Below are 14,573 nucleotides of genomic sequence, written 5' to 3' on the forward strand. Positions count from 1 at the left end.
CATTCGGTTGGGATAAGAGATGCTGCATGCTTGTGTCAGAGAAGGAAAGAGCAGCTAATTTGATTAGTGACTGGAGAAGCCTGAGACTCAGCACAATGTCCTTGGGTCAGATCATTGATTTGCAGCTTTCTCTGTTTGTAGGACAGTGAGAGAATTTTCTTCTACCTTCTAACATTTTTAGGTGAGGCTAGTGAATGAATGCTAGTGACATCCCGGTTTACCCAGATATATGTGTTCCTTTCTCAGCTGCCCATGAGTGTCTGCTCTGAAACAAATAGGCATCACAGCCTTCCCACTGGTTGCCTGAGAGAGAAGCATATCAGCTGAGACACATATTAAAATTTCATATTCCCTGGTTCCTTCTCTGCAGATCCAGATTAGTAGATGGAGAAGGGGGCAGGTATCTGTATTACCTATGCCCAGGGGCCTCTATGACCAGTCAAGTTTGGAAAGCTCCTGTATAAAGAAGGAAGAAACAACCATGAGACTCCTTCAAGCCAAGATATTTATTGGGCCAGATGGATGCTAAGATTGGTAATGTGCTCAGATCTGGGAGGACAGAGGAGGGAGGAGCCCCGGGCTGATCCCTTCTTCTAAGCAAAAAAAAAAAAAAAAAAAAAAGCTGAAATGCACTGAAAGCTGGGAAATAGAAGACTGAAAAGCTTGCTGTGTCCCCTACCCTCACCTCCACCCATGGCCAAGGCTGAGCAAGCAGGGCTTGGTGGCTTTGGCTTCTTGGCCTTTGCTCTTGTACTTCTGAGCCTTCAGGGGTCACTGCCCACCAGGTTCAGCAGGGCATTCTTGTAGTCTCCACTAGTGTCTCCCTGAGGACAGGAGGGACATGAGAGTTAGAAGGGGGTGTTTGTGACATTGGCCTGGCCCAGTGTTTGTGACATCAGTCACCTCCATCAGGAACAGTTGCTTTTATTATTCCTAGGAGCTATGCTACTTGGAGGAGGCTTGGCTGATTCCTGTGCAGTTTCTATGCCACAGGCCCCACACTACATCACTCATCTTTCTTTGTTTTCCATTTCAGGCTATTCCTTTGCATTTCCTTTTGATTATCTTACTAACTACGGGGTGGGCGCTTGATGTAGAAAATGAATCACAGAGACAGTTCTGATCTTGAGTAAAGATGTTTGAGTGGTCCCCTTACCCTTTCATTTGTCCCAGGGCTCTTCTCCATGTTTCATTCAGGACCTAGGTGTGCCTGACCATTCATTTCTCCAACATGACCCATTTTATTCAACATTTATTGCAGATCAGGAAACCAAGGCTCAAAGCAGGATGCCCACTGACACACCTGGAGGTGTGATGACGAGAGCTTGGGCTCTCTCTGGGCGTACCAGAACCTGGACCATGGCTCTGTCACTCATTGATCCTGTGGCTGAAGCAAGTCCCTTCATCACTCTGAGACTTGTCCTCTTATCTATAAATGATGATGATATGAACCTTGTTGAGATGTGGTATGGAGTAAATAGCGGGAGAAAGGTGAGCTTGCCTGCACAGAGGCTGGCTCATATAAGAGTCAAACGACATTCATCTCCCAATAGGATAGACCCCATAGGTCCAATGGTTGAAGACCATTTCTGTGGCCTACCAGTCTCCTTCGCTATTACACAGGTTCTGCTAGAACTGGCTAGTAAAGGATCTGCATACAGAGCCAGGGGTCAGGAAAGGGCATATCATCCAATTCTGTTCTGATGTAGTTGAGGGAAATGGGACCTAAAGAGGATACTGGATTTATCCAAGGCCACTCACTGATTAAGTAGTATGGCTGGGAGCTAGTGCCACTTTTCTATGCTCTATAGCAGTTTATGTCTCATGGAAATTATCTGTTCCTTAACTGATTAGTTAAATTTGCTTGTAAAGTCATTAGGGCCTGAAATATTCTTGTAGATTTTTAACCACAATTTAAATTATTATTTTTTACTACTTACAAAAGTTTTTGTTATATATATATATTCATTCTGTCTATCTTTTCAAATGTATGGGTATAAAGTTATATGTGGGTTTTTATACATTTATCTATAAATTTCTATGCAGGAGTTTTTAATGCTAGTATCACTATTGGAAACCGTTTTTGTTTTAATGACATCTACAGAGAGTGGTCTGAACTAAAAAGAAAATATTTGGCCAACTTTTCACAATACTGACTAAATTTTCTTAAATGACAAATTTAGGCAAAATCTGAGGATGGGCTTCATGTATGTCTAGATAAGGGGCTATAATAATGATTATGCACTAATTAGCCTGCTAAGTGTATCTCCATCATGAGGTTGATATCTTAGATGGGTCAAAGTGATCATTTTGACTCAGCAGTGCTTTTGTTCTTCTGATGGTGGCTGATGGTGGTGGCTCCATCTAACTGGAATGGTGAAAAGGAATAGAAATGTCCTCTACATCACAGATACCATGTATGGTTAAAGGAATTCATGATACTCAGCTGGAACTGTATGTTGAGAAAGTCATTCTGTAGGTGATACTGCACTAGCTGGTTTGTGCCTAGCTCTCCTGTTCTTGGCAAGACTGGCTGGAAGGCCTAAACCAAACGAAGAATAATTCCATCCTCCTTTACCCGGCCTATCTACTACTCTATTCTGAAACATCTTAAAGCAGAATGTCTTTTTAACATATTGTAAACTATGTGTTTCTTAGAAAGTGCAGTCAACAATAGACATTTGTAGAATAACTAGAGACTTGACTTACTAGCCAATGAAGACTCAGGATACATTTTTCATGATTTGACTTCTGTTAATGAAATTGTCAAAGCCTCAATGTGCATTAATGTCTAAAAGAGCTATTTCTCTCAAGGTTACAGCGCAGTGATAATCACTCTGCATTTTCTCGGCTCCAGAATTTTCACTAACTGAAATCTGGTTAAGTAATCCACTGGAGCCCATCTGATTTATCTCCTTAAAATTTTACTGCCAGGACTACTTAAATTTAGATTTAAATGCTACACCTCAATTCCTGCTAAACTATTTACTTTTATTGACTCTTCAGATATGGTTCCTTCAGCAAGGATTTGATGTGTCATTTTCAATGGGGGCAATAACTCAAATGCAGAGCCAGCTTTCTGGGTGCCATGTACAGGGGACTCCATCATCTGCTCTCTGCTTGCCTCCTGTGCTCCCCTCCAGACTCTTGCTAGCTACATTGAACTTGTTGCTGATCTCTCTACATACCATGTGGCAATGAATGCAAGAGTGTGATGCTCACTGGGAAGGAAGGGATGAACATATGTGACTTATGACATTGGTCACAGCACCCAGGTATCCCAGTAATGTCTCCGTTTCAAACTGGTGTGAGAATTGGAAACTCATGGCTTACCATGATCATGCTGCTGAGGGTCTTGCCATACATTTTCTGGAACTGACACTTGATAAGATTTAAGTCAATCTCACTCCTTGAAACGATGTTTCTTATCAGGGTCCCATCGCGTGTCCCTGCTCCCTGGTTAAGACACAGCAATCAAGGATCACTTTTTACTTTTCCAGTCCATTTGTGTGATGATGGACAAATCTGTGCTGTAGAGTCCAGGGGCTTTCACAGGAATGAGCCTGCTTCAGCAGGTGAAGCACTAAGAGGGATGTATTCATGGCTTAGGGTTTCCATTCTCTTAATCTCTTCTCCCTCACTGCTCACATCTTCTCCCTTATCAGAAGCCAAATGCTCCAAATTGCAATGTTTGGTTTGCCATATGAGATTCTAGACACAAAATACTCACTGCTCCAGAAATAAGACTTCCTCCGAGGGCAGCAACATTATGAAATTCAGCTTAACTTGCTAATTCACAAACAGCATCTTCCTGCTCACTTTTATCCTTGACTAGTCTCATGTCATACAGAGCTACAAGAACAAAGAAAGCTCTTGGCTGCTCTCATTTCCTGCTAGGAGAGCTTGGGGTTCTGACTTCAAGTGGTGTCAGCAACCATAAATCAGAGAAGGTGGCCACTGACTTTTGTCTTGGGGAATTAATTTGACTGTTTACATCTCAGTTTGGTTCCAGATACCAGAAACTCCCTCTGATACTAGTGGCTTGGACATCTTTGGCTAGTGCAGCCTATTGGATCACAGGCAAATCCAGATTGGCACCCAAGCACATGCAGGAAAATTGAGTTGCTATGTGTGTCAGTCTCCATCTTGAATGCAAAGGGTTCCATGACTTCCTGGAAATCCTGGCCTGTGAACTCAAGGAGGCCACATGGTGAGATAAAAAGGACAATTGGACAGGTTTGGGCTCAAATCAAGACTCTGCCACTTACCAACTGTGTGACTTTGACCACAAGTCTTAGTTTCATCATTTCTAGGATGGCATTTATGACTTGGGCTTCATAGAATTGTTGTTGAGTTCAGTGCAATAAACACTTGTGAAAGCCCCTGCTCAAATGCAGCTTTCAGGAGATGTGGCTTCCCTTCCCCAGACTCAGTTTACCCTCTGAGAACTAAAACTGTATGATCACAAGAGGTGGGCATAAGAGAAGACCCAAAAGTCTTCTCTTAGAAGATGGTGGTGGCTCTAAGCAGTCTGGCTTTGCAGTTGGTTGTGCACAGGGCTAAAAGTAAGGTGGCAGAATTCAGAACAGTTACCTTCATAGCATAGTAAAGACGTTCTGCAAAGTAGCTGTGGAGGTTCCGGGTGCATTTCACTGAAAACAGGAAAGCTCTGTTAACAACTCTGGGTGGTAGGCAGCATTGTGTATTTGTTTGTTTATGTCTTGTCTTGGGTCTTAAGGGTCGACATTATGCAAGTCTTGGCCTATTTATTTGTGCCTTCACTAGTTCCAAAATTAGAGGCTTTGTGTCAGACAGGGTGGGACAGGGAAGGGAGCCTGGGTCACTGGGCACAAGTACAAAGGCCCAGAGCTGGCAGGCAAAAGGATGAGGTGTGAAATGCACTGGAGCCTGCAGTGCTGGTCCATCAGAACACGGCTCTGCCCAGGGAAGCCCCTGGGTTCTCACACTACAGAGGCATCTCTGTCAAGAATCCAGCCACTCAGTTTGACAGAGGAGCCATAGTTATAGTGACCACTGGCCTCAGAGACCCACTTTACATGTCACTTATTAGCAAGGCCCCTGCGTTTGAATTTTCGTGTGATAAGTGGGCTCAGCCCTGGAGCACTAATGCACCCAGGGGCATCTGGCCCAGAGAGTGGCCCCATGTTTGCTTTCAGAGACACAGCATTTGGGTGAAGTAAGCTGATGTTTTAGTTCAGGGCACTAGAAATAGCATGGGCTATGAAGTAAGTAGGTGTTCAAGTAATTCTACCTTGATGACACTGTGTGACTGCATTATTTGACCTCTCTGTCTTGCACTGTCCTCCTCTGTGAAGTGGATGATGTGAGTCTTCAAGGAGAAATGGATAGGAAGTACTTAGCACAGTAGAGCACTGTACACTTTCACTTTTCCCTGCCTAAAGATTTATTCAGGAGGTTGTTCAAACCAGATCCAGGGCATGAATTGGAAGCTGAGATTAGAGCAGGGGGCATGCTTAGTTGCTCTGACATAGATTGGATTTTATCACAGCAGTCCAAGCCAGCTGAGGAGTATCAGATGTCCTGGTCTACCCCTAGAGATGCAGATACATCACAGAAGTCCTCTGTCTGCTTGGCACTAAATGAGGACAGCCTGGTGTAGAGCTGAGTGTCCCAGCCCTGAGACTCTGACCTTGACTCCATAGTCGGAGAGAGGAGAGGAAAAATTCCACTGTCCCTGGGCCTCTCTCTTCTCTCTACAATGACTTGTCTTACCACGATCTCAGCTTTGGACCTCAAAATGTGCTCTTGACCGCTAATCACTCACTTTAGACTCCAACTACACATCATAATTTCTTCAGACTGAGGCAGACATAGGTCCTTGGCTAAGGTCCACATAGGTAACTTTCTTTAGGGCTTTACAATCATAACCAGAATGTTCTCTGTGTGGCTGCTGAGAGTGAGCACAGGCCTGGGGTCTGGCAAATTCTGAAAATGTGTGCATATGCACACACATTCACACACTAACATACACTCACATACTCACACAGCATGGACACTACATGAGCAGCACAGCGAACAACCAATGGCAGAACATAGCACACTGAAGACACTGGGTACAATTGCTAAAGTGAAGGGAACATGGTGAGAGTGTGAGGTGGGTGGGTGGGAGTCTCCTAAAGATAAATATAAAGACCTAGTTGCTTACTATGACAGCCCTGGGCACTGCCCCACTGCAGACACAGGACCGAGCTTTGTGTCTTACCCACTGTGAGCATGGCCTCCTCCAGCGAGCCGTGGGTCTCATTCTTGATGCTGTCTTCAATGCTCTTGTTGGCTATTTTTTCATATTCCTCAAATACTGTGGAGAGAGGGTTTCTCTTAGGAGACATGTGGATCTCAGCATGATGTTCCTAGACACCCAGATCAGAGACTGCACATTAGTGTGCCACCCTTGACCTCCACTTGGACCAGGAATTTTTGGCTCTCTCCCCAACTCCAGGACTTGACAAGGCTACACACTGGACATTCAGCATGAAAGGAGAAGCCTTGTGGCCAGGGACCCCTCTGTGGCCCTGACACTTCCTCCTCCCACCCTTCCTGGTACCTCTCATCAGGTGTGTGGCACTGCGTGTGCACAGGATGGTAATGAATTTCATCTCATCGGTCCCTTGAATCTTCTCGCCTGCTGCATAGAGATCCTGGTATTGGGACACCCACAACAAGCCAGTGAAGGAGAGCAAGGAGATAAGGGACAGCCCCTATCCAACTGCCAGGTTGACATTCTCTGTTTTATCCTCTCTTTGATAAGGAGCTCACTATTTCCAAGTGGTTAAATTCTTCTCTCAAGAATCAGGCCAGGAGCTACTCTAAGAAGTCCCTCCACCATGAGGCTTTGCTCTGCCTCTGGGTACCTCCAACCACTCTGCCAGCAGCCAGACCTATAGAGAGCTGAATATACACATCTGGTCCTCAGAGGCCCAGGTTTGTGGGCTGATCTTGACAGGATAGATCTTCAGCAGACACCATCTCTTTCCTGTTTCTGAGTCTCCACAACACCCTCACTGTCCTCCTCAGATACCAGAGGGTAAAGGCTTGCAGAGAGCTGAACTGGGTGCCAGATTAGCATCAAAGAAAATCCCCATGAGTAGAAGGGTTGGGTGAGGGTGCCAGGGATCTGTCCCTGGAGTCTAGATGGCAGAGGTTGGGTACAAGGCAGAAGTTGCTGAAGGCGTAGCCTCACCTGTGCATCTTGAAGAGCCAGTCCTGGGTCCACAAAACCACTCACATCATCCCTGCTGCCCTAAGAACAGAAGAGGCAGCCCCATGAGGTCAGCTGGCTGACCAGAGAAGCTGGAGCAGAGGGGATAGCTGGGCAGGAGGGCAGGCAGGCCTCTGCTGCTTTTTGGCCATGAGAACTTCAGCAAGTCAGTTATTATATCTGAAGCTCATTTTCTTCATGTGTAAAATGAGAGTAGTAAGGACCACCTCTTAGGGAGTTGGGGGATGCAGTGAGCTAAGGTAAGCAAAGTGCTTGGCATGGAGCCTGATGTGAAGACCTGCTTGTTGATTGGGCACTCTCCTCCCACTTCTGGGTTCCCTCATGTGGCTACATTAGAAGAGGTGTGGGGGCTCTGCAGTGAGAACCCTCCAACCACACTAACACATCTCTAGTGGGCACCGGCCGCTGGGGCTGTACCCCACCCCTGTCCCCACCCCCTCTTCACCCCCCTTTAGTAGTTATTTAAGAGCTGCTCTCTGGGGTGGAGCTTTGGAATCTCCCAGACAAGGGGATTCCAAGAGCCTGGGCTGTAATACCTGCAGGAGGCATACCAGGATCCTCTCCAAGTAGCCGCTGGTGTCTGCTTGGATGTCTTCCTCTAGGCTGGTCCCATAGTCTGTAGGGGAAACAGGACCATAGAGTAGTCTTGCTTTCCTCTCCCCATGGCCTGATTTCCTCCCCCTGGCCCTGTCTCCCACACTTCTCCTGATTAAAGCCTTCCAAGAAGGACAAGTCCTTGACATGAAGAGTGGACACTGCCCAGGTGTCTGAATGGCAGAGGCTCCAACACTTGATGATTGTTCAGAAGTAAGAAATGAAACAGACTGCCAACCTAGGGTGAAGAACAAAGATAGGCCAGGACAGAGAGCCCGGCCCTGGCTATTGACTGAGCTCTGTTTCATTTTGCTGTTTGTCAAAGCCAGAGCCTCTTTTTTTGGCAGATGGTTCCTTGTGGAGGACAGGCTGGCCTCAGTATGCCTTGCATCTTGTAGACTCCCTGATAGCTGGCCTGTGGTCCACAACTACCTCCTTTTCCTCCAGTGCAATAGAGCCCTGAGTTAGCCTGTGCCCAGAAAGGAGGAGCCTGCCCCAGCCACTAACATAGCCCATAGTCTACAGCGCTACCATGCCCTCAAGGGGCAGAGAATTTAGTGGGTCCATGCCTTTTCTCCCAGCAGCCCATGGGCTTAGGGAGCTTAGAGATCCACCTGAGTTACTTCTAATCTCATTATTAGGCACAGGACTTGGCACACAGTAGATGCTTAGCACCACGTGTGGAAAAGCCCAGACAGGGCCCAATCCAACGTGGCCTAATACACTGATTGTTCCTTGTCTCCTACCAGGCTGCCAAAAATTGTGGCCATTCCCAAGTGAGCCTTTACCTCAGGTTCTGCACCCTTCCTCTTTGCAGGTTCCTTACCTTCCTCATATGCCTTCATTATCTCTTGCAATTGTTTCTTGGTCCGAGAAGCCAGGATTTCGATGATGACACCCTCCTTGGTCCCTAAACCCTGTGGATAATAACCTCAGTATGCTGAGAGCTCTGCCTGGGCCCTTCTGACTGTTCACACCCTCTTTAGTCAAGATGCTTGATTCTCTCTTAGTCATCGGCAAATGCAAAAAGAGTGGTGGGAAATAATGGGCAATCGAGGGACCAGGCATGAGACTACAGAGGCTAGTTTCCAGTTCCTACACACCTGGTTTAATGATATCCTCAGAATTACTGATTTTGGCTTCATCATGGCCATGGGGCAGCAGATGCTGGTCAGTCCCATGTTTGGTTGCAGTCTGAGCATCAGGCTGGAAGCTTGCTGCTCTCAGCCAGGGCCCAGGTGACTACTCCAAATGGTGACTGAAGGGGAGCTCAGAGCTCCCAGCGCCAAGCTCTTCTAGGAAAGGAGTCCCAGGCATTGCTCCCCTACCCAGTCCTCATAAGCATTTCTGCCCCGACTCCGTTGCTTAGTTACCTTCATGGCGTCATGCAGCTCCTTGGCCTCGTATCTGTATTGTGGGTACATGAGGGCCACCATGAGTTTCTCAAACTTGCCACTAAGCTCTGACTTCAAGGTCTCAGTGAGATCCTAATACAGGAACAAGGAAGGGTGATGATCTACATGCTGCACTCATCCATGTGCAGGCAGCAGGATGGTGGTTGTGCCCAGCGGCTCTGGCTAGATTCCCACATGACTTCTGCCATGTGCTGGTCCTGGCTGGGATTTCTTGGGCCAGCAACTTAGCTTCTCTAGACATCACTACACTTACATGAGAAATGAAGATAATGGTACTTCTGCTTTATATCACTGCTTAGGGGATTGGTGGAGAGATGCTTGTGGCTCGACTCAGCTCTCAGTATAGTACTGGGCATATCAAAAGCCCGAAGTACAAGTTTGTCATCGCTTACCATCAAGCTCTTGTCACTTAGCTCACAGGTACTCAATAAATGCATGAATGAATTAAGGAATTTTTCTCACATGTCCTTTTCTAAGGGTGCTTTCTACAAGAAGCCATAAGGCCACACCTAGATGATCTCTGCACAACACAGCAAAGGAACACAGGCCTTGTGAGACCTAGATTTAGGTCCCAGCCTTGTTGCTCACAGACTCTGGGATCTTGGGCAACTTAACCTTTTAGAACATCATTTTCCTCTTGTGTTAAAAAGTATGCTCATTGATTTCTTCCATGGACTATTTGGGCTTTATCACTCATCTCCCTTTGTTAAATCTCTAAACTAACAATGTGTACTGATGGAGGAGGCTTATGGCAACCATGGCTGTGCAAGCATCTATTTCTGTGTTTACCTAGCACTCCAATGCATGTCTCCATCCTGAGGGAGGTAGAAGGTGGGAGGAGAGAAAAAGATTCAAGCTGAGGGCTCTCTGCCCTTCTAGTTTCTGTGAGGAGGAAACTTCAACATGAGACTGCTCATGCCCCAGGATAGAGCAGAGCTCCACCTGTGTCTTCCCTCTCTCACACAGCGCATGAGAAAATTAAGGGCGTTCCTGGCTCAGGGACAGGACAGGCAAAGCATAGAGGCAGGGAAATAGCTCAAGGATGGGGTCCTGGAGAAAACATGAAGGAGTGAAGTGAGTGAGAAGCTGGAAAAGGGAGGTGGGCCAGACTGCAGAAGACTGGACACCAAGGCAGGGTGTGGGGAGCCATAAGTAGTTTTTCAGATAAATTACAGGATGGTTAGTTAAATTTGAATTTCAGATAAATAATGCATCTCTTTTTTAGTATAAATATGAGAAAGGAAATGGTGCTTCAGCTTCTCTGATTTAATCAGTAATCAAGAGAGAATGATGAATTTTCCAAAAATTTCTTTCTAAGGCATGAACCATGGGGGATAATCAGGTATATGACTTACACATTTTCAACACAAAAGATCAATGATATAGATAACAGTATTTGTTCTTTTTCACATCCTGATAAAAATCACCTTAAACAATTTTAAAGTAATTTAATTGTTTCCAGATCCTAATTAAAACTTTCCGATGCCAGTGGGCACAACAACTCAATCTTATCTTTTCTACACATTCCTTCCATTTGACGTCTAACTGTATGTACCCTAATTGAAACTTCAAATGCATCAGATGCACTTTTCACTTACTCTTCTGTCTACAGAAGCACCTCCCACTTTCCTGAAGTTAGAGCACTGTTTTAAAGCTTCTTGACGCTCTGCTCTTCCTCCCTTGAGCAAGGCCCTAGATAACAATCTAATATTTTCAAAGATTCGGGTTCTTTCTGTTGACAAGTATGTTCCATATGCCACGTGTTTACAGTGGGCTGGCCTCCAGAGATGGGGCTCATCCATCATGGACCTCCCTTTCAGGCTGTCTCTGGCAGCCGCAGTTCCCCAGCCCCTCATTAACCCTACGCCTCCTCCACCCTGCCAGTGTCCCCATTACCTTGCCGAACTGAGCTTTGAAGGACTTGGCAATCTGCTGCCGCTGTGTGCTGCTTCTCCTTGTGAGCACATCGATGATGGCCTGCTCATTGGTCCCTGCAGGGGTGTATAGCTTGAGCACCCTCACTGCCCCCAAGGGGGCTGATGAGGACTGGAGAAGAGGGAGGGCAGCCACTTGGTGGCAAAGCACTGGGGAACATACCACCTGGGTAGCTTCAAAACCTGGTGATTCTCAGTATAGAGAAGAAAGCTAGACAGAAAATCCATCTGTCCATTCCTCACTTCCATTGCCTAGCCCCATATGATCTGCTCTAGATATTGCCTGGGGCCTTTAGCTTTATCAGCGAGACCTCCTGTTCTGACCTCACTTATGTTGGTGGCATTGGGGAAAGGTCGGGACTAAGGGTCCAGAAAACCAGATCTGAGTCCTGGTCTAGTATCCCAGTAGCAAACTGCATCATCTCTGTATCACTTCTATGAGCCTCTGCTTTCTCCTTTGAGAAGTAGAAATAACACAGGAAATAGAGGACACAAACATGCTATCTAGGCTTGTCTAGGAATGGTAGCTCTTGATGATGTCTCAATTTATTGTCAGAACCAGTTAGGGGGTAAATCCCACCTGGGGTGATGGCATTAGGGCTTTTGGGGCTAGGCTGTCCAAATTTCCCTGATCACAGGAATTTCCTATGTATAGGAATGCAGATACTAGAGATGGGCAGGAGGCTGCTCTCTGGCCAGGGGAAGTGGGGCAGGGGAAAAGCTGCAGAACCTGTGTGCTGTTGCCTTCTGGGCCTCGTTCAGCCCCATAAAACTTCCAACATCATCCCATTCAACATTTATAGTGACAGCAGGGTCTAGAGATCTTGAAGTCATTTATGAGTGAGAAAGCTCAGACTGAGTTGGGTGAAGTTGCCTGCACAAGGACAGGCAGGCACATGCAGCAGATGCTCCTCTCCCCACCAATCCCATTACTCAAGTAGGCACAACCACCCTCCCCCTATTCCGCCTTGGGAGTGTGTATAGACCAGTGCTGGGGAAGGTAGGACCTTTGTGATTTTCTGGGTGCTGGAAGTCAGTCTCAGAGGGTTTTGGGAAGACCCAACTCCTGGGCTGTCCCTGGCATCTCCTCTCCAGGGCTGTGAGCAGAGGGGTCTTGAGTGCAGCAGGCAGAGCCCCAGAGAGTCACAGCATTCCTGGGGCGAGGCCACAGATGCCCACTCACCGATCCCCTTCATGGCTTTGTAGAGGGTCTCTGCATCAGGGTCTGGGTTGAAATGGGGGCTGCCTTTCACTGATACGCCTTCCTGTTCAATCTGCAAGAGAATCCAGGCTTTCTCAAAGTGGGAAGTCGCAGAGGGCATCCCAGGCTCTTGGTCCACTTTTCAGCCCACCCTAGCAGGTGAGCACCAGCTCAGCCCTTGTAGGCCCAGTGGCTGAGCCTCCAGCTCCTCCTAGCCCTGCCTGGCTTGGCTCTTCCTGACTGTTTATCTGGGTGAGGGAAGGCCTGAAGAGTTCTTCCTGGTCCAGGGCTGCAGCTTCTGAATATGACAGTTTCCAGCAGATATGTATTGAGGAAAGTGTGCCTTGGTCTACTATGCACCAAGTTGCCATATAGCCCTCTTACCTCAGGGCTGTAGAGGCCCCACATGCCTATTAGCCACCCTGGCCAAGGGGAGGCTTGTCCTGCCAGCTCAGACCTCAGGCTGGAGGGAGGGGTCTTCTGAGGAGAAGTGAGGCAGGGCCAAGCTGGTCAGCAGTCTCCTGTCACCCTGAGAGATAGAATCTTAGCTCTCAGAGTCAGTACCAGCCCTGGGGTGGGGTGGGTGGGGTGGTAGGGTGGGAGCTGCAGGCTCCAACAGTGCAGGCAAAGACTTTGAAGGTGGCCACCGTGGCCCTTTCCAGAGCCATCACACTGTGGGGGCAGCAAGAAGAGGATTTAGAGCATTGATATTACCTTTGGTGTTGCCGGGAGGGAAGAACCAGGGAGATGTCCTGGGATTGTGAGTGGGAGCGGGGTGGCTGGCCTAAGAAAGAACCAGCAGGGGCTTGGAGGTGGACATCCCTTAGAGTTTAGCAATGGTTTTATTGGGGTATCAGGGCACATATACCATGTGTGTTCCCACTCACACTCTTGTCTTCAGAAGGGTCCTACCTGTACCTGCAGTTTTCCTTCCCTCAACCTTCTTGCCAAGACTGTTCTTGGATCTTTCGTGATGAAATTCCTGAGGGTGTCAGAGATTTCTCTGGGGTGATGGGAGCTTGGGAGGAGAAATGGGGCCATTGCAGGGTATGAGTACAGGGGAATAAGAGAAAGGGAATGACGCTGCATTTTGTGGGAGGGGGTGTTCCTGGGGTTAGGCGGACCTATGGAGTGCATCAGCTGGGGAGGAAAATTATTTGATAAATGAGGGCACCATGAAAGACTGGCCTGCCTGGTCTGGCTGTGAGGAGTTGCTGGTTCCCCTGTGGGCTCTGTGGGACTGTCATGTCTTCTTCACAGAATGCCCCCTTGGTTAACAGGCTGGTACCAGCCAGAGCCACCGCTTGCACTGAGAAGCCACTAGAACTCCCTTGCCCCTGCCCTGGGGTATGGGTTCTAGATCAGGCTAGGCATCTCCCAGTCAGTACCATCTGAGGGAAGGCAGCAGGTCCAGCCACCTCAGCCCCTTCCAGCACCAAAGCTATAAGGACAACAAGCAAGTAGGGACAGGCTTCACAGAGCTCAACACACTGCCTTGAGAGTGGCAGATGATACTGGGAAGCCAGACACGGTTTGAGCTCAGGCAGCCTTCTTCCTGAAAAGTGGGTACTTATAAGAAGATAGAGTGCCAGGACACCCAGCTGAGCATCCTGACAGCTCAGGGTCTTTGCAAGTCTACAGGCTTATGGGGGATAGAGGGTTAGGTTTAGAAAGAATTGTATAATGTTCTGAAAATTATTAAATAAACCAGATAACTAAAGTACCTGGGCCCTTGACTTCCAGATCTGTAATTCAGTGCTTGCCTAAGGGCTCTTTAGAATTTTGCCCTGCAGAATTTCTTAGATGCTCAGGCATCTAAGATGCATATGAATGGTCCCTCTTAAGTATGTCTTTCAGGGAGAAGGATGGTAGAGGAGTGGAGGGAGATTGGAGATGGGCACTGAATTTGAGGGAGACTCAGAGATCTTCCAAATGGAAGAAAATTTAGTCCCATTGTGTTTGGTGTCCCACTAATCTGTTCACTTATTCCTTCTATGCGTCCCTAACCCACTCATCTACTCTTTCACCTACCTATTCACCAACCTACTCATTCACTTATCTATTCATCCATTTTCTACCCAGACATCCAACCACTCCATCCTCCTCCTTCCTTCCTCCCTCCTTCCCTCCCTCTCTCCCTCTCTCCCTCTCTCCCTCCTTCCCTTCCT

At 47.4% G+C, this 14,573-nt stretch overlaps 1 protein-coding gene across 1 annotated transcript in view; it reads right to left on the bottom strand.

The window, feature by feature from the left end:
* Positions 1 to 487: 487 nt before the first annotated feature.
* LOC120609630 (annexin A8) overlaps positions 488 to 14,573 on the bottom strand; it is a 17,672-nt gene continuing 3,586 nt past the window's right edge. The window contains exons 2-12 of the mRNA XM_039872323.1: positions 12,388 to 12,478; positions 11,167 to 11,261; positions 9,229 to 9,342; positions 8,682 to 8,772; positions 7,798 to 7,877; positions 7,223 to 7,282; positions 6,587 to 6,680; positions 6,245 to 6,340; positions 4,594 to 4,652; positions 3,334 to 3,456; positions 488 to 824 (exon numbers count right to left, since the gene is read on the bottom strand). Coding sequence (XP_039728257.1) covers positions 765 to 824; positions 3,334 to 3,456; positions 4,594 to 4,652; positions 6,245 to 6,340; positions 6,587 to 6,680; positions 7,223 to 7,282; positions 7,798 to 7,877; positions 8,682 to 8,772; positions 9,229 to 9,342; positions 11,167 to 11,261; positions 12,388 to 12,478 — 963 coding nt within the window. The 3' untranslated portion in view covers positions 488 to 764. The remainder of the gene's footprint in view (positions 825 to 3,333; positions 3,457 to 4,593; positions 4,653 to 6,244; positions 6,341 to 6,586; positions 6,681 to 7,222; positions 7,283 to 7,797; positions 7,878 to 8,681; positions 8,773 to 9,228; positions 9,343 to 11,166; positions 11,262 to 12,387; positions 12,479 to 14,573) is intronic.

The sequence above is a fragment of the Pteropus medius genome, unplaced genomic scaffold (genome assembly GCF_902729225.1).
Source record: "Pteropus medius unplaced genomic scaffold, Ma_sr-lr_union100, whole genome shotgun sequence".
Classification (NCBI taxonomy): Eukaryota; Metazoa; Chordata; class Mammalia; order Chiroptera; family Pteropodidae; genus Pteropus; species Pteropus medius.